General features: G+C 41.9%; 1 protein-coding gene across 1 annotated transcript; it reads left to right on the top strand.

The window, feature by feature from the left end:
• Nucleotides 1-1,854: 1,854 nt before the first annotated feature.
• On the top strand, nucleotides 1,855-19,750 carry fhip1b (FHF complex subunit HOOK interacting protein 1B). The gene is made up of 12 exons (XM_029530502.1): nucleotides 1,855-2,172; nucleotides 6,240-6,706; nucleotides 8,368-8,772; nucleotides 9,078-9,308; nucleotides 12,001-12,246; nucleotides 12,531-12,698; nucleotides 13,652-13,731; nucleotides 14,245-14,414; nucleotides 14,770-16,164; nucleotides 17,126-17,304; nucleotides 17,744-17,906; nucleotides 18,396-19,750. Exons 2-12 carry the CDS (start codon nucleotides 6,578-6,580, stop codon nucleotides 18,704-18,706), a joined length of 3,477 nt encoding a protein of 1,158 aa, XP_029386362.1. The 5' UTR covers nucleotides 1,855-2,172; nucleotides 6,240-6,577; the 3' UTR covers nucleotides 18,707-19,750.
• Nucleotides 19,751-20,483: the final 733 nt, after the last annotated feature.

Here is a 20,483-nt window from a genome sequence, read left to right as displayed (position 1 = left end):
GTTATTTGTTACATTTAATCAGTTTTCAAAGAGCAATTTCATTTAGTAGCTACAATTCGAGCACTTCAGTGATTTATGCACACTTAATTTGAATTTTATTACATTTTTTTTTCTTGAAGTTGACACATTGAACCTGAGATGTGTTACTGTCTTTGCTTGGGCTACACTGCTCCCTGCAAGTGGAAGAGGAGAGTGAGTGACAGGAAACAGAGCAATGCAAGGAAGAAACTACATCAGCTAATATTTTAAGAATTTTAAGAATACCAAGTGCTGGTGAAGAGTGTATGATTGTATAAATATCTTGTGGCCAGAAAACAATCACGATTTTGATGTACACTAACATTTCTTGTCTTTTTGGTGAGATGTAATATTATTCAGCGGTTTAAGATACTGTGCACAGTTACTGCTTGTATGATACACACAAAAGTGAATTGTGCAGGCCAGCACTATAGTGTGCTTCTTTCACACAAAGCAGATGAAATTCAGTCACTGAGCCTTTGCATAATGTTTCCTTTAATACCGATCATTTCATGGGGCTTTGAAGTTCTCCGCATTTCCAACATAATACTGATGAATACATGGGCGGAGAAGGACATTTTCCATTTGAATGAACAAAAAACAAACAACAAAGAGAGTGTTCCCTTCGATTTGGACAGAAAGACATCCAAAAATACTGTCAGGACATTTTACAGTTGACTTGTGAGCTCCCTCTGCTGGAAAAAGCATGTGATTGTGATCTTGGAACAGATTTTCAGGCTTCGATCGACATGACTTCAACTGACAGTGAACATCTTACATAACATAATGTGTAAATTTTACATTAAAACTTGTATTAACCCTTGTAAGTATTAATTTCCTTTGAAAGTCATCACTGAATCTGATAAGTTTTTTTTTGTTTTTTTTTATAACAAAGATTTGTAAAGTGCTGTTCTTCATACTCAGAATGTACTCAGAGTGAAAGCTAAAGAGGTATTTTAGGTACAGTGTTAAAATGAACAGATGACTAGAAGAGAAAAACTAATAATAACACCACAGTGAAAAAAGTTACAGAACAGAGAACAACTGCAACAAAAAAATCACAACCAAGAGTAAAGAAGATAAAGAAAAAATAAATATGAGTAAATAAACAAAATAATCACATAGGAGCAGCACTGACATCACTTATTGTGTACTTCATGCACTTCTGACAGAGTCTTTGTCTCTCTGCCCGTTTGGTGCCCACTTAGTGTATCCAGTGTCCAATATAATGTTCAGATCTCCTCACTGTTTGGGCCCCAGGACCTCATTTTTCACTTTCAACGCAGAGGATGAGCATCTGGTTGTATTGTGGACCAAAGAAACGAAACCTCTCTCTGTCAACAGAGGTGCAAATACTGCTGCCTTTCTTCTGCAGTATGGACTTCACTTCAAACTTGAGTTTACTCGAATGTGTGACTTCTTGGCTCAATCTTTTTGAAATCGTCGGATGTTTTCCAAACAGCAACAAACTGTGTTGCATGCAGTGACAATAATCAGTGGGATCTTTTTAATTTCAGCTGAATTGTGCATTATGGGGGAAAGTGTATAAGAGCCACTGTGGGGAAACCCTTTGTTTGTTTGTTTTTGTGAGTCATATGGATGGAAATCAAAACATCCATCCTGCTGACAGCAAAGAAAACTGAAGAAGACGCTTGATACAGCTGCAACGTGAGAAAAAGTTGGCTGTGACTATTTACCACCATCAGTATCTTGGCACCTTGAAAACAGTGTTAGAATAAACAGTTTATAAAGTCTCCATCCGGCCCTGTGCACCAGTGGAGGTGTGAGTCAGAGGAGCCGTGTAGGAGGAGTCAAAGCAAGATGGCTGCGGGAGAAGGGAAGAGTGTCTGAGAGAGCGTCAGATGGGATGTTTATCCGTCGCTAACAGGATGCACGGCGGCTCCGGCGAAGGAGTGGTCAGTTCGTCAGCTCCCCGGGCTCGGTGTGCTCAGACACGGCGGCCCTCTTCGGGTCCATCTTCGTCCGCTGGCCGCGCTGACATTGTGGCTTTTTCGTTAGCGGCTAGCCGTTAGCAACCGAGCGGCGCTAACTCACTTAGCAACCAGCTAGGTAGCTAGCTAGCTAGGATCCCCGAGGACGGCAGGTCGGAGCAACTGTTGAGACAAAAAAACCCAAAAAACATTAAAATCCAAGGTAAGAAACCTCACCATTAGGTGGCATTAAAGAGCTCCACCGTCTCCACTGGACTGGTTAGAAAACATACGCTGGTGACACTTATTTTATTTAATTTTTCTGCGGGGAGCTAGCTTGTTATCTTTGCACTATCAACTAGCCTGCTACATCATCTCTCCCCATTGAAATGCACTGATTTCCCACCTAAGCCGCTTCGGCCGGCTCATGTGAGATCTGGAGCAGGTGTACGCCCCCCCCCCCCAAAAAAAAAAAAAATGGGACAGTAATAATAATAACAACAACAACAAAAACAATAATAATAATTATGGGATAACGACAACAAGTCGAGCAGTGTTGAGGGCAAGGTCGTGCTATTTGATGGCTGCAATGAAAGCTAAACTAGCTGGGCTAACAGCCAGCCAGTCAACCCAAAACACTGCACAATGATGGATAAACTGATTCATTGTTTGCTTTTTTTTTTAGTAGAGGATGTTTTCCACTTCTTGTAATGTGTCAGAATGAGTCAACTCCTCATTAGTCTCTAATCTAAAGGCACTTAAAGGATTGAGTGGATCGGATCTCTTGATCGAAACCAAACGCCTGACTTTGTAGGCGAGTGAAGTGCACAATACATCAGGATCATGATGGGAATATAAATCCAGAGAATAAAAATACAGTTTGAACATTCACTTTTCGGGGGGGCAGAAAGCATAAAAACCTTGAAGTATCAACAAGTCTTATGTCAGACTCAAGTAATCTTTAATCTCGCATTTCTTTATCAACCTGAGGTCCATTTTCAGTAGTATCACTTCACTGGTCATTACATTTTGGTCCCTACATTTGATAAAATAACTGAAATTAGTCAGTCAGTCCATGGACCAAGTTATTTTTCACTAACAAAGCTGCAAGAGGTTGTACTGACTACGGCCCAGCTTGTCAGATTGTTTTTGTTTCTTAGTCTCTGTGATATTAGTAATTCTTCTTAAACTGATTGTGAAAATAAGCTGCTGTCTGTCTATTAGGACAAAATATAAACCTTCGAGCGCTTTGAAAGTTTGATGTACCAGTGAATACAAGGAAGATGTTTGTGACTAAGAACATGCAAAAAGTTTTCGTATTAGATCTGAGACTCGCATGTAGAATATGACAATGTTTTTTTGTGTGTTACTTCCTGTTTCGCAATTGCAGCGCACTTTGATGCAGTTGTACATCTACAACTAACTTTTGAAGGTGCGTTGAGAAGCAGGTTGTCATGGTGAGAGATGCAGGTTATATACCAGAAGTGCTGGTTGGTACAGGAGGTCAGCACAGCTTTACCACAGTGTTTCTGAAACGTATGATGGCGGTGTCTGTATCAGCACACGACGCTTAGACCTGTTGTTCTCAACAGATTTCTGATGCAGTCGCCCTGTCACTGCCTGTGTCACTGCAAGCGTTAATGTGTTTAGTGTGTTTCAGTGCTTAAAGACATAATGACAGATGTAGAAATGTGAGGAATGTGGAAGAGACAATTATGAGTGACCAGGAAGGCTACGTCTGTTTTCACACATGTACACACCTGTACATTTTCTACAGAAAGCAGGTGTGATTTTTTTTTTTTTTTTGCTTTGTCTGTTGGGGAATCACAGAAACTTCGGAAAGGAGCTTTTATCAACATGAAGTCTGTGTAACATCTGAGGGAGTGTAGACTTTGCACTCTGAGATTATAACAGTCAAGAAGAACTCTGCTATAGTGTGTTTGATCGCTAATCTTTGACAAACTCACAGGCAGCCTCCCCTTAGTGCAATCTGCTGCTGAACTTTGAACTAATTTTATGGGTGGGTTTTTTTATAATGCTCTAGTGTTTGACTTGAGAGTAAAACAAATTCTCGGTTTAGGAATTTAGTTTAGCTCATTAGCTTGAAATGCTGAGGCAGACTGGTTGACAGACATTTAAGGTAATTGCATTTGTGATGATTTATAGGCAGCCTGTGTTTTCAGTGGGATTATGTTATGGGGTTCTCTTGCTGTAGATTTCTTCCCGCTTTCTTGTCTGGCTATAGATTTGTTTAGTGTTTGTAAGAAAAAGGCAGAATTTTCTCACAATAAAATGAGTATCATTAGCTTTGACTCACCTACTGATGTTTGTGAAGTGCTAAAAGATAGTATGGATGTTATGTTTCACCAGGCTTTGTCTGTGCTGTTGTATAGATCATATAGCTGCTGTATGAGAAATTTAAAAAAGGAAAAGCGTAGTTCCTTATTGATTCAGGTAAGTTAAATCCAGAGTAATCTAATTTTGTTACTTCCGCCTGAGCCAATGTGACTTAGGTCCACTTTATATAGCCACAAATAATAACAAGCGCATTTGTCAGCTACTTAAATATTGACTTAATCTGCACGCCCATTTTCACACCCTGACTGTGAACTCTAAACCTACTGAACCTTGCTGGATTCACCAGAGGGGTCCTATGGATGATGTTTTATTCAAACGCTTGTGAGATGAAAGTAAACTGTTTCACACACAAAGATGATATAAACCGGGTTGTGTTTTTGGTATTCATTTCAAACTAAATACATTTGGGTGAAATTAGGTTTATCCTGCTTCTCATAAAGGAATAAACTATTGAAAATGAATATTTTGAGTATGAAATAGGCTTGGATCAGACTGCCACCACTGCAAAATAACCCCTGTTGATCCATCTGTTTACCCGTTTCTGAACAGTCCCATATTAAATTACGATGCACGCAACTTGTGGCAGATATTTTTGGAGATGAAGGTCTGATATTTCAAAATGGAGGTAGTGTATTTAGTAACTGTATGTCATGGAAAACCTAAATGTTTGTAAAGCTTACTGGAGGTTTGATACATGCTGGCATCTTTAATAGATAAAGACTTTCTTAACATGTCACTTCACTCTGACAAAGTTTAGGAAAGTAAATTGTTGTCAATGTTCAAATATTCTCTGCATTTGATTTTAATATTTTGTTAATTATTGAAATGCTTTTCGGGGGTAAAGTTACAGTTCCAATATTTACAACAAGTTTGTAAAATCACAAGCTGATGCAATTTTATTGAAGCAAGTAAGCCTCAAAACATCGCAAGTTTTGACACAAATTTTCGAAATCAGGCAATTTGGGCTGCAACAATTATAAAAAAAAAAAAAAGCCAGCAAAATCCTTCAGGGACTGGTTGAATATCAACTAAGACTTAAATCCTAACATAATTGACTCGTTATATTCAAGATCTAATTCACTCAGTTAACTTCCCATAGTTGTGGGACAAAAAACTCATGTCAGATGTCTAAGTAAAGATAAGTTGACGCTGCTCATCACACAGTTCATGGTTAATGTCATTATCTTGGCTGGTGCATAAAGAAACAGAAGTGGTTGAAGTATGCTTTTCTAATGGAGGATGACTTCCTCGCTGAGTAGACGGGGGACTGGGTGTAGGTGGACTAACATACTGTGGGGGGAGAAAATGGAGATGCTTTTGTATAACGGGGTGTTTAGGTGTGATCTGACATATTTAGCCCTACACTTGACTCTAAGGAAGCAATCACTTTAATATCTCTGCCTGTATGATACCAGTTAGTGCTCTTTGTGCTTTCTGTAAATAATAGATAGAAACGTTTTTCCCATAAAATGTGTCCTGTGAAGTGTAATTCATTAATAATACAGAGCTTTATCGACCTTATAGGCCTGAGACCTGTATAATTGCAGTGAAAATTGCTACAGTAGACCAGACTCAGACTAGTCCAGACTCTGATGAGGTTTAGGTTTGAAGTGCCTCGTGTTACTGCCGCTGTAAATGAATTCCACTGTGCATTTATTCAAAGTGCTCCAATCCTATTTCCTTTCCTTTGGCCAAGCCACTGCAAACAATTAGAGTTCAGCATCTTGCTGAGTCACATCCACCCTTCACATGTTAAGTGTATGTGAAACCGCTGCAGACGTTCCATACGCAGCCCAGTTACAGTAGCTGATCAGTTACATTTTCAGCGCAGACAAAAGGAAATGCATAACTTAAAATGTCAATACATTATTAATTGTGTTTTGGAGTTTGCAAGTTGACGTGCTTGTTTTGTGTTGTTGTTTGTTTACACAGCACAGAGAGCCTGTCCTGACTGGCTATGGAGTGGTGTTGGCTTCAGACTGGATGACAGGGTCTAGAGGGAGGACAGGGTCACTCAGCCTCTGAAGCAGCAGTGGGCTTCTCCTGGATGTACACTGAGTGGCTGTGACAGCCCGTTCGCCGCCTCCTCTCTGTTTTGACTCACTTTCCCTTCCCTCTCTCTCTCCTCCCCTTCTCATCCTCCTCCCACATCACCTTTAAAGTTTCCTCTTCTTTTCCCTTCTTCTATTTTTCATCTTTTCTCCTGGAACCCCCGTCTCCCTCACCTTTTGAGTTTTTGCCTTTTTGACCTGCCTCACACTGGGTCCAGTATGAGCTGGCTGAGCAGGTTGAACCCACGGGGTCCTGGGAGTCGGTCCGCCCGCAGTGCTGCCCCCTCCAGTCCCTGCACTGCTGACCCGGAGACTTGCCTCATGGTGTTTGAGAACCACTGGAGACAGGTGAGCTGGAAATATACATCTTCTCTTGAATACTTTTGCTTAATAAGTAACACTTAACACTTTAACTGGTAATTGAATTGTTTTTTGACGAATCAAAAAAGCTTGAGCAGCAGCACACAAATAGAGACCAGTTGGTTTAGTTTAGTTTATGCTAAAAACATTTCAACTTAACAATTAAACACTGTACATGTTCATTTGCATACAGAGCACAGAAGTGAGATCTAATCGCAAGTCGCATGTGGAGAAATATGTGCCAAGTCAGGTGTGAAGTGATGTGCTTAGAGCTGTGAAATTTAATTGGATCACCTGAAATGCATAATAACGGGGGGCCTGAATAGGGCTTAATGAATGACACCACAACACCAAGTGTGAAAGTGCATTCATTCAGTGGACTGTGCCAGTTCTGCTGACAGAAATCACTCCGTCTACTCTAACTGTGTGACTGGCTCATGTCCCAGTTACCGTCAGAAAGTTTATAAATTACACAGCCCTGTCACTGTCTGGCTGGTGAATATACTCCGATGTAGAAAGAGTCCAGAGATGAGACGAGAGTGTCTTCTGTTGTCTCAGACGACACTTGAGTGTCATCTGTGAACTCTTTCTACACCAGATACTCTGCAAAGAAACTTGCTTACAGTTCAGTGGAAGGTTATGCTGTAGGACCAGCAAATGGAAGTCACAATATGGTTCAGTTCTGTTGCAACATATCCACACCGCAATAACCTACTCATGCATGCAGGTTAAGTCCTAGTACTGTACAAAACATGGGTGTCTCTTATGGAGGTAAACAACACACACTAATTTTTTTTTTTTTTTTTTTTTTTTAATTCATTGTGTTTAATACAAGGATACCTTGATTACATAGTAACATGCAGATGCACATGAGAAAATATAACAAACATTCACCAAATGCAGATGAACCTCAGTTATCTGCAGCTCTGTGCAGAACTGCAAACCATATGATAAAGGTTATGACACCATGGCCCACCAATCGGCCTTTTTTTTTTTTTTTTTTTAAACACAGAAATTGTCAACACTGAATTTCCCCTCTGTGGAATAAATAAAGGCTAATCTTATCAAATATACCAGTAACAAGTTCTTATGTAATGTGCAATTATGCTTTTGCATTTGATATTTTATATAAATATGTGACAATAGACCTTTTTAAAGTCAAACTGTTTGATTTGTCATAGCAGGAAAAGCACAGCGTCAGTGATATTACCAGAGGCCATGTTCTATAAGTGTCAGTGTATTCCATGCTGGCCATGTCCCAAATTCCCTGTTCACTCATTCTCTGCTCCCCATATCGATTTGTGCACACAGCTGCTGTGGCAGTGAGCCATGCACATTACCAGGAGCTTCACCAAAGAAGCTGAATGACAATCGTCCATTTGTTTTTATTTACACCTGGGGTTTTCCTAGTCATCAGGATGTCTACTGTGTATTAAAAAAAAAGAAAAAGAAAAAAGAATTAAGTCATTAAAAGGTAGAATGATGACATTATGATTTTAAAGATCCCACTAATTTCAAAATGTTTTCATAATAAAATCCATTTCAAAAGCCATTATTCAGGTTTTTGGTTTTTTTCCCCCATTCTTTTTTTAGACTCCTCATCAATGTCAGAGTTGAATGTTATGCTGAAACTGTGTCCCTTTATTTAGGTCTCTTGGGTTCTTGAGCAGCATGAGCCTTCATCCTCCAGTGACGACCTGACAGCGGTGAGGAATCACACAGACCAGATGTTATGTCTCCTGGCAGAGGAGAGGCCCGCTGACAGCTCAGAGGGCGGCGCCAACGTGCCACCAATGGGCCCCATACTGGAGCTGGTGGTCACTGAGAATATTCTGGAGTGCCTGGTGCAGTGGCACCTCCGCCGGGGCCTGGACCCGGACAGCCAGGGGGCATTGCTCAAGCTGTTCGAAATGCTAATCGGTCAGTCCCAGCAGCCTCTGCTGCAGCACACAGCCATTCTCCACCCCCTGCTGAGGCTGCTAGGAGCCTGTGCTGACCCAGAACTTGGTTGTCCTTCAGCGCTGGAGAACAGCCTTGTGCTGCTTCTAAATCAGGTATACTCATCATGTATTCGTACTTCTCTGGTGGCTGTACACGTTGAATAGGAATGCATTTATTGTTGACTTTCCACACAACAATTTCAACTAATATTGTGCACATTGTCTAGTCTCAACAGCCAGAAAGGGACAATAAATGGAAAAGGTGGGATAGCTTTTGTTTTTTAGTTTATAGTAGTCACAGTTTTAATGTTACTTTTAATAGCCTAGTTGGGAATCATACCTGGCAAGCCTGCCCTCACTGTTTGATCAATATTTGGGCCATAGTTGTTTTTAATTGAGACTCTTTAAATCCCCAACAGATCTGCGTAACCATGGCCCGGCAGCCGGTTGTTTTAGAGATGTTGTTCAGGGCAGCACCAGCTCATCAGGGCTCTACCAATCTTCTCATCTTCTCCCTCCTTGTGCCATTCATCCACCGGGATGGAGCCATTGGACAACAGGCCCGAGACGCACTGCTGCTGGTCATGGCGGCCTCGGCCAGCCACGAGGCTGTGGCTCGCTACATCTCTGAGAACTCCTACTTCTGCCCGGTGAGTCATTCTGTCCGGTAGATGAATATCCTTGTTATTTTACAGGATGATGACCTAAATACTGAATATAAATATTTCTAACACTCATCATTATTGTGGGGATTTTCATTATCAGAGATAGAATTACTGTCCATTCTGAACGCCGTTTAAGTGAGAGCTTTGTCACTTTCGTAAAAAGTCTTTTTTTTTTTGTAAAAAGAAAGTAAAATCATTACTCCTTACAAAGCTGGTGATTAAGAAGGTTGCATATTCAACACATCAATTTTCTTGTTCCATTGCAATTTAACTCCAAAGAAAAATCCAATCATCTTTGTTTAACGGTTTAATGTTGTCATTAACCACCCCCAGAAGTTGGAAAAATCCAAACACCTTTTCTTTAGTGCTGTGAAAGTTTACCGTTCACAGGTTAGCTGACTTCACTGTAATCCACTTTACTGTGCATATCCAACTTCAATCTATTATTTATTGTCAATTTGGGTACTTATAGTAAGTGGGCCATCGGAGATAAGCATGACTCCTGCCTTCTCTTCAATGATGTGATAGTTCAGGACATTTTATAAGGTGAGACCCTGGCCTGTTTCTGCTTTCAAGAAAATGTGTGTGCATATATGGATATATGTGTGATTTGTCTCATTCTGATGCATCAGTGATGCTGTGTCATAATGGAAGGGGAAGGAGATGACAGTCCATTCATCCTTATCTACATCCTATCATCTGTTTCACTACTTGGAGGGCTTCCTGTTAACAGAACCACCAAGAAATAACTACCTCAGCTGACATCCCTTGACATCCCCGTTTACAGTGTTTAAGAGAAATACCTTGAAATGTATGTCTGTATGATACAAACTTCATACTTCTGCTTTGCTACACAAGGACTTCCAGGACGCCTCACCAACTAATTTAACTGAGGCTTAATGACATTATTTTACATGGCAGTTCAGAGCCAGGCGCTTCAAAAAACCAATCCAGATGAAAACAAAAATGTTTTGTCTTGGAGCTTGAATTTTGATCAATTTAAAAGATTAACTTAAGGCTGAACTTGGATTTTATTGGTTTACCTTGTGTGGGAACAGGCTGAGGTATAGGCCCCTTCCTCAGGAAACTCTTGTTAGAACTATTGTGGATCTTCCGTAAACTGCTCTAATGACGTGCTAGAAACTGTTTGTGCCATATAATTTTAACATCGTGATGGCCTTTCGAAAAAGTCCAGCACTTAGCTGGCTGATCGATCGTGCAATTTAATGGAGTAGCTGCTCACACTCTCATTGACATTTACAAATGTTGGCCTGTAGCTGGTCCAGCCAAAAGTTAAGTTGTGTTTACAAAGAGCAAAGCTGGTGGACTGCATCTGCCTGTGTCTGTGTAGTTTGTCATAGCTGCCACTAGATGTAATTAAAGAGCCATATTCGCTTATTACCTTTATGGATACCTATATTTAGGAAATACCAACCCACTTGATTTCACTCTGATTATGACTCGGTGCGAGCCTACATTTGAACTTCAGTATCAGGGTTGTCTGCCTAAATCTGGTCATAAATAAACAAGTCAGTGACATCTTAGTTTTTAGCTGTACTATGAGAGTGAACAGTGCTGCATGATGTTTACGTCTTATTCCTGTGAGTTAATGCTGCGGTTAGGGTTCACTGCACTGCTAAAGCGCTAGCTCGGCTATTTTCTGCTTGTCCTACTTCCAGCAGTGTCAGTGTGACCCACTTACTGGTTATGAGGAACAGTGGAGGTGTCGTCAAAGACCAAATGTTCCTTTCTGCCGGAGTCTCAATATTTGCAGCTCATTCTCTAAGCCTTGCCTGGCATTTTTTCATGTAGCAGTTTATAGAAAACTGCAACAACTCTCTTACCTGTTAGCGGTGTTCGCAAACTCTTCCCATCCCAACAGTTTTTGTGTAGTGTACATGGGGCGAGCAGTTCCAGGTTTCTCCAGGGGCACTCATTTTTATTGGTCAAGGAAGCAAAATTGACAACATACAGTCTCACAAACATCAAGACATGATAGAAAAATAAAACTTTTCCATGGGAAACCATTTTTTAATATTACAGCACTTTAATTAGTTATTTTACATATATGAAGAGTCAAGCAGATTAATTCTCGTAATGACAAAAAATAAATTGTTTTGGTCTCATTTACTTTTAGCTGACACAAGTCTCACAGTGGTATTGGCAGTATGGGGGATATGGGGGGCAATGAGCTGCCTCAATGTGGCACCATGTTAGCTCATATTGTGCGATCATTAAATTAGGTGATGCAATAAGGTGGCCTCCTGCCTATTCCACTTTCAGGGAACATGTTAAACACTACTTTAAATCAAACCAGACCGTTTTTTTTTTCTTCCTCACCCTTGTATTGTATATTGGTATGTTGTGTATTGTAGTAGCATTCATGCTACAGTCCCAGCAAGTTTATATCTGGTATTTATGCTGATCTCCATTTATGTGCCCCAAACTATCAAATAACATAAAAGTAAGAGTTAATGAAGAGACGCTGTGTGTAAAATAACTTAAATTGTGTGTTTATTATAAAAATAGATGCTGCTTTATTTTGTGCTAATTTAGTAATTGATTAATCAGATTATAGTTTCGACCATACGCTTTCCCAGAGAGCTGCCAAGCTCCCCAGTCACTTACCAGCCCACTGGAGCTCAGGCTTATGTGAAGCCTCTCTGTCCCTCCTCAGGTGCTGGCGACGGGCCTCAGCGCTCTCTATTCCTCTCTGCCCAGGAAGATTGAGGTCAGAGGAGACGACTGGCACGCCCTGCGGCGAGAGGACTGGATGGGGGTGTCGTCACTTGTGTTGTTCATGAACTCACTGGAGTTCTGCAATGCTGTAGTGCAAGTTGCTCATCCTCTGGTCCGCTACCAGCTTCTGGACTACCTCCACAACGGTTTCCTCGTACCTGTCATGGGCCCAGCTCTGCATAAGGTAGAAAAGGGATGGATGACAGAAACATCTTGGGATAAATGCAAAACTCCCTCTGTATTTTCTTTGATTTGGGTAAATTGACCCTTTTTAAATAAAGCAGCCACCCAAGAGTTACTGGAAGACATTTAGCAAGAGAAGTGTGCTTATGGATTTGCTTGCTCAACTTCCCTCAACAGATGAGTCAGTCAAAGAAAAATAATTTCATTACCTGCTCTTAATCACAATCAGTTGTAACATTGGTTTCATTTACAGTTTGTGATACAAATTTCTCTGTGTGTCGGTAGTCATCGGTGGATGAGATGATTGCCAGCACCGCCTACCTGGACCTATTCCTGCGCAGTGTGACTGAGACTTCCCTCCTCAAAACCTTCCTGCGTTTCATCCTGCTGCATTGCCACGACAATGACACCATCCTGGATACACTACTCACACGCATCAGCAGCAATTCAAGGGTCAGTACAATTAAATATTTGTCTGTGTGTGTGTGTGTGTGTGTGTGTGTGTGTGACCTTGCGGCCCTCATACGATACCAATGGCGTGGGTAGCGAGTGGGCTGTCATCAAAAATTGACTGAGAATGCCTCCAGCAGAAAACAGAATAATTTGTGTTTCCAGAACCAATTTGCAGAGTAAACGTCATGAAGTGTGCTTCATGTCCTGGCTGTTGAACTTTGTTGGAAGTTGGTAAAGCAAAGAGTGAGCTGTGCTTTTATAATTTTCAGCTTCATACATTCTGATCCCTCAAACTAAAACACTTTCTATTTTCTGGGACACGATTACTGTGAGTAAAAGGAACAAGAACTCCATTGTATCATGTTGAGGAGTTTAAAAACCGCAGCCTTTCACAAATGCGGACGTTTGTTGGGAATTATTGCTGAAGATGAGAAGAATAAAAACAAAACTTTTGGCCTTCTTTCATAGTATCAGCCATCATTTGCATGATTTTCTTCACAATTTGGCAACACCTCTGGACACAAGCAGCCTGCGGCCCCTGGAAAACTGACTTTCACAACAAGAACACACCAATTAAGGGAAAAAAATGTGTCCCATTTTTATTCATGTGTCTACATTATCCTGACTGTGAGACCACTACAGGAAATACAATTTTAGTGTTTAACTGAGAACAACTTCTCTGCAGGAGTCCTGCCTCTGTTTATCCTGTAAAATGCTCTCAACAAACTTGCATGTTAGCTGTTGCGCGCACACTTTACAGAGATAAAATACTTCATCGGAAGTATCGCTGCATTTAAACAGAAATAAAATGGAATAGCAATGTATTTGTCCATTGTTATTTGAACATGGCATTGTTAAACAGTAAACCGAGACCCAAGTTTTTTTAAACAAACAACAAAGTGTGTGACTTCCCAGTGATTGAGTGTCTCTTCATAAAGATATTTGTGTTGCAGCTCTGTATGGTTTCGTTGAGCCTCTTCAGAACTCTCCTTTCCCTGCACTGTGAAGACATCATGCTGCAGCTCGTTCTCAGGTGTGTCGGCAGATTTCAGCCCAGCTCTTATATCTTCCATATGCAAAGCACAGATGTAGCGTTAGGCATTTTCTCCAAACCCAGTTTATTTATGCCACATACAATCACTGTGACCAGTGATCTTAGGAGGATAAAGCACATAATTTTTTTTCTTGTCCTCACCTGTTATTCAAATTAGCATTTTTGTTAATCTCATAATACATTTACATGTTGGCAAAGTTTTTCAAAGACTCCGAGAACATCCAAAGCCAATTTTGCCCCGGTCTGTCTTCAGGCTAAAATAGCACATCCAGCTGCCTGTGCCTATGAATCTCTTGATACTAGACGAGTAGCATCATTTGAAGCTTTACTCCAAAAACCAATTGGAGTATCTAAGTAGCTAATCACAGATGACATACACATCACTGCCAAAGACATGTAGTTGTTTAACAAAAGCATCAGTCTTAAGATTTTATGGCCTGAACTGGCATTAACTGTGTAAATGCAAGTTAAGTGGTGTGTGTTCCTTCCCAGGTATTTACTGCCCTGTACCCATGTAATGCTGAGTCAGCGTCGTGCTATCAGGGAGACAGACATTTATGGAAAGTCAGCAGACAAGTTCCTGTCTCTGATCCCAGAGTGCTGCCGGCTGACAGCAGCACCCTCTGCTGAGCGGGACGAGGACAATGCATTCTGGGGAAAAGGTGAACAACAAAAATCGCTAGAAAAGGACCACACAGCCAGTAAGCCAGTTTGAATGAGCTGCTTCTAATTTTGCAGCTCGGTGAGATGAGACTGCTGCCTATTAAACAAGAATGTGTTATTTTTGACAGCTCTTTAACATATGTAATTACTAAAGTTGGGCCCTGTTAATTCACGCACACAAATGAAGCATTTCAAGAATTTCACAAATCAGAAATTCAAGTGTTTTGTCTTGACAACTGTTGGGTTCTGTGATTGAAATAAAAAATAAAAAAAATGGAAAAAGACCACTCTTTGAGTGTGAGAACTTACTAATGTTGTTACAAAGTCAACATCTGTGTTTTTGTTTTTCTACAGTGTTGAACAGTCCAAGCACAGAGTCTCCAGCCCCCCCCAGACCCAGCACCCCATCCCGTTTAGCTTTCTTCATCCGCCAACAGAGCAGTGGAGGAGGAACAGGAGGAGGGGGCCCCTCTACCCCCACCAGCATGGAGTCACTGCAGTCGGGGCCGACCACCTCTCACCAGTCGTCCCCTGACAGCCCGATGCATCAGCAGCAGAATTTCACTGAGTGTCTGGAGTGGGACTCGGGTTACCTGGAGTACCTAAAGGATGCTCGGCGGGGCATTGAGTTCTGCTCCTGGGCCTGCCGTGATTGGTCGGCACCCTATGATGGAGAAAACCCATCCCCAAACACAGCCCCGCCTCCTCCACCTCCCCCTAGCTCCAATCCCTCCATGACCTTGTTTCCAGAGCACTTCTCTTTGCACCAGGGAGGAAGCAGCAAAACTCCGCCCAGCCAGCAGAGGGCAGCCATTGTGGCTGCTGCACGGTCTGAATGGAGCAGCTCAGAGCGGGACAGCGGAGAGTGGGATGTTACGATTGGCAAAAACAGCTGCATCAGCCTCACGCCACGCTCCAAGAAGCGCAGCCTGCAGAGAGAAGAGCTCTTGCCCAAACCTGTGCCTCCTCTCGTCCCGTCCTCCTCATCTTCAGCCACCCCTCTAGCAACGTCCCACGGCACCTTGTCCACAGCGCCTCACATTCCCACCTCTGCCATCACAGTGAGCTACCAGGCCATGTATAACGGAACAATGGGACAGGGGGAGGGCTGCTCTGACAATCGGGACAGAGGGCTGGAAGTGAAGAAAGTGAAGAGAGACTTGGGGGAGCAACAGTATTTGGATGAAAATGCAAATCAAAATGGATCCATTGTCACACGTCCCTCACAAAGCTGCACCACTCTACCACAGTCCATTTTTACCAACAATGACATCAGTGATGCAAAATCTCTTTGCCCTAACCAGATTCCCTCACAGAGCTCCATTCCCCTACCAACGTCTGACACCAAACTGCTAACCAGCGACACCTCAAACCAACACAATGCATCCTCAGAGCTTCCAGAGGCCAACCAGACTCAACAGTCTGTAGAGAGTCTCATTGAGGAGCTGCTGGAGCAGGCACCAGGAGACCAACTCTCCGGGGACTCCAACGGTCAGGGCATCAGCATCGAGGCCTTTACGCAGGAACTGAGGGAGCTGGAGGACCGCGTGAAGGAGCGCTGCAGAGCAGTCTGCCTGCAGGAGGAAACGACCAGAGACTCCCTGACCGCTGAGCGGCAGGAGGAGGAGCAACAACTGTCCGCAGCCCTGGAGATGAAGCCGACAGGTGACACAAAAGGAGAGGGGCCTGTAGTGGGCCTCTGCAGTCCAGCCAGACCACTAAACCAGCCTGCCCCTCAGCCATACACAGGTGAGGCTCACTTTGTTGATACTGTGTGACTTAAATGCACAAATATTTTAACCATATTTGCCTCTAATTCAAGCATAAAAGAATACAATTATCAGTGTTGTAGTATTTTCACTACATCAAACACTGAATCAGAAATTGCACAGTAATTGATGTCTTCTCCATCTCTCCAAACTGAGGCAATGACACATTGGAAAATGTTTTTGCTACAAGCAGGTGGCAAGCAGTCCACACAAAGTTGAAGCAGGTGTGTTGGGGGAACACAGTGAGGCAGCAATTTCTGTATAATTAATTTTATGTAGATTTTGGGTTTTTCGAATATCAGTTTTTCCGACTCACACTGTTTTGATATTTAAATTTTCCATATTTAATAGTTAAATATCAATATAATTATATAAAATCTACTACACTAATCAATCTTTTAAAATCCTGCCATAACAGAAATTGCTTTGTGACTAATTCTAACCTCACACAAACCTAATTGAAGTACTATTTTCCAGTTTCCATTTGCGAAATTACTTAAACCATCAGTTAAAATTGGCCTTTTCAATTGATTAAGTTTCATCATGTCAAATCTCTGAAGTAGTGAGCAGCACAAAATTTTCCAGTCATCAATGTCACGCCAAGAAGACCAAGCCATTCTTCTTTGTAATGGCAGGCACAATTGTCTATTAATTCCAACATTCATCTGAGATATATCACATTTTTCTTTCATTTTTTTTTTTTACTCAGTGTGGCATCAGTGCAAAAGACTGACGGCAGATCAAATTGTCCTCATCTAACCTCTACAAACTGTAAAAACACCTCGCTGCCTATTATCATCCTCTGACAGCTTCCTCCTTTGTTATTTAAAAAGCTGTCAGAGACACGTCTGATTTCATTGTGACGACGTTCACATACAGTTCAGCTCAAGCTGCGTGCAGCGTATTTCCATCCTATGCTCCATTAATCTTTCTCTCAACAGGTCCGTTCATGGTGGTTCTGTTTGGCAAGCTGGAGAACATGCTGCAAAACTCGTTGTACGTCAACATCCTGCTCACGGGTATTGTGGCCCAGCTGGCCTGCTATCCTCAGCCCCTCCTACGTTCCTTCCTGCTTAACACCAACATGGTCTTCCAGCCAAGTGTCAAGTCACTGATCCAGGTACACTGCGTTCTGTAACACCTGGGATGTTAATGGACTAGGCGATTCTTATATGTTTTTTTGAACTTGAAGCACCTGTACATTTCACAACCAGTCACTCAGCACAGAGTGTGGAAGGTGGTTTTTACATTTTGCTCTTGAAGTGATGACAGTTTTTAGCTTACTGCTTTCAGGCATCAGTGTCAATTTCCAGCCCACCTCACTTCTGTCCTCGCTCCTGTTCCAAAAGCATCAGACCCACGTTGATGTTTGCATAGACAATTTCTTCCCATATTCTATTTCTGTCCACACTTTAAGATACTGCGAATTACGCGCATTGTATGAATGCAGTCAGAAGGAAGTAAAACCTTCAGTTTAACCAACCACAATGATTGAACCTCCATAATTATATTATTGAGCATCAGTGTGAAGCGTAAAGCTTTGTTCCTGTTCTCCTCAGGTTCTAGGTTCTGTGAAGAACCGCATCGAGGCATTTGCTGCCTCCCACGAGGACTTCCCTGCCATGCTGAGGAAAGCCCAGCAATACCTCGTGGCGCGGGGCAAAGTGGATTGGAGTGACTCGCCTGCAGCTGTTCCCCCCCTGCGGCGCTCTGATTCACTGGGTGAGTGTTTGGGGAAAAAAACCAAAAGCAAGTCCCTTTGCATATGTGTGATGTAGTTAGTTATTGAAGCCCATCAAGGAGTTTGTTTGTATGTTTAAAAAAACTATGTAACAGCTTTTTCATTAATTACAGTCAAATCTTTACCTTGAACACATATTATTTAATTTGAAATACACTTGGGACTTGGCTCCAGAGCCAGACTTCACACAGCAAATGTTGTACTATCTGAAAGCTCGCAGCCTCAGGCAGGGGTCACAGTCATGTGATTGTTCCTTTTATGATGCCTTTTTCATCACTAAACAACCATCAGGAATTTCTTAGATTTGTCACTTGTGAAATACAGATGGACTTAATTTGTCTTCGTTGATGCTGATATTCATGTCACAAAAAAGAGGAAGCAGTAATTATTTAACTGCATTACTTTGGAACATAAAATTGTAGAGCAAAAGAGTTAAAATGATTCATCAATGTAACGTTTTGTTCTTCCAGTGAAGAGTCGTAAACCATCTCTGGGAGACCTGATCCTTCGTCACACCAACAGCCCAACCCGAGCTCGCCAGGCCGCTCAGCTCGCTCTCGCACACGTACGAGACGGCGGCCAGTCGCTGCACAGCGCTCTGTTCAGGGGTGGCGGAGGGGGAGGGGCGTCTGGCCTGGAAAAGCAAGCTGAAGCACTGCGAGTGAAGAACGCCGTCTACTGTGCTGTCATCTTCTGTGAGTTCCTCAAGGAGCTGGCTGCCCTGGCCCAAGAGCACGCCGTCACTCTGCCCTTTCCTCACAGCCAAGAGGCGGAGGAGTAAACGGGAAAGACAGTCCTCAAATCTAGCTCTTAGCCTCCATCTCTCTCTGTTTAGGCCGTAAGAAGAGTTCTGTAGGATTCTCCCATCACCTGAGGACAGACTGGAGCACTGACGCCTTTCTGTCACTGAAGTACGTCGTCTGTGATGACACAGACAAAAGCACGAGGCAAACAGTGGCGTTTTTGTACCAAACTCATTATAGGATACCTATAGGACTGGGAGACTTTCCCTCATCTGTAAATTTATATGATGTTGTGCATATCATGTATTATATTTACATTCTATACACAGAGAATCTCAGTTAACGCTTGAGATTTGGGAGCTTGTACATACACATACCATGCCATGGTATAATGTGACACAGTAAAGTCACAGATATAAGAAATAAATGCACATGTTGGTGCTAGATGATTCACCTTTATGTTGAAAGGGTGCTTTCAGACGGCACAGAGGTAAAGAAGGTTTTACCCTCAACAAAATTAAGACAAACACTAAAAACCTTTGGGCGGGAAAACATTGAATGAGCAGTCTCGTCAGATAAACACAAAGGGATCCAGTCAGATTTGGCCGTCTCTGTACGACAACCTCATCTCAGCTCTGCTTTGTCCTCTGGCCGATAGAAAAACAGCTCCCGGTAACATTTGACCACCTGAATTGTACATTTAGTTTTCAAAAGGCTCCGCTGCTGCAAATACAAGGCACCAACAAATGAGATAACTGGAATAGTGTGAGATTAGAGTGCTGCGTTCTATGAATCAATCCGACTGCCGCAGTTGTACTGGAAACGTTTGAGTAAATCATGCTTCTTCTCTTTTTTTTTTTTTTTTTTTTTGGAGGGGTTGTTGGTTTTTCTCTTTTTGTTGCATTTGCACCACTTTCCAGACATATCAGCAACGCATGGGAGCAGGTGTGTCTGTGGTTGTGTATGTGAGTTTTGTTTTTTTAAATGACTCCTTTCTAAAAGGTGACGTTGGTAAGCCTTTGTCCTGTTGCCATAAAAGAGGCTGTGGGATTGAAAAGGCAGCACTGCTTTACAATTTTGTTTTTTTTTTTTTTAAGACCAGAGTCTGCAATGAGGAAAGGAGGAAATAATTTTTTTTTTTTTCTACAGATCTTTGCATGAGCTACAAATGAAGTGATTTCCCTTTTAGTTTGTAGATTTTTTTTTTTTTATTATTATTATTTTTAATTAAGCTTCAAAACTTGGTGTCTTTTGGGTGGGACAGGCCAAACTGAACACACAACCGTTCATCTTGGAACTTAACATGCTGCTATTTTTTAACACCCGCCTCTATTAGTGTAACAGCTACTATCTCTTCATTTCATCGTTAGGTACCAAGTATTACATGTTGTGGAGGAGACAGTGCCAGTGTTGTCATCGGCATTTAATTTATTTTTTTGTTTGAGGTTGAATGAAATTGCCGTCAAAGTGTTAAGAGTTTGCCAAGACAAAATATTCACTTTAAACATCAGATGACCTTGTGAGGCCAGAAATTCTTGTGTGTTGGTAGATTTTTCTATGATGGTCATTCTTCATTTCACAGGACTGCAAGTCCTTAAATAAACTCAGAGAAAATGATGAGGAGCAGCAGCTGTGAAATGAAGCGTTACCTGTATGAGTGCAGTGTGAAATCCATCTGTGGCCCAGTTTTTTGCACATACTAGCCATTTTCAATCAACTGCCATCCTGCAAAGTCTTATTCGCTGATATTGAAAAGCATATCTCTTTTTTTTTTTGGGGGGGGAGGGGGGCAACGCTCATCTTTCTTAACAAGTT

Source organism: Echeneis naucrates, chromosome 21 (genome assembly GCF_900963305.1).
Source record: "Echeneis naucrates chromosome 21, fEcheNa1.1, whole genome shotgun sequence".
Taxonomy (NCBI): domain Eukaryota; kingdom Metazoa; phylum Chordata; class Actinopteri; order Carangiformes; family Echeneidae; genus Echeneis; species Echeneis naucrates.
This window is presented reverse-complemented; position numbering and strand designations above follow the sequence as displayed.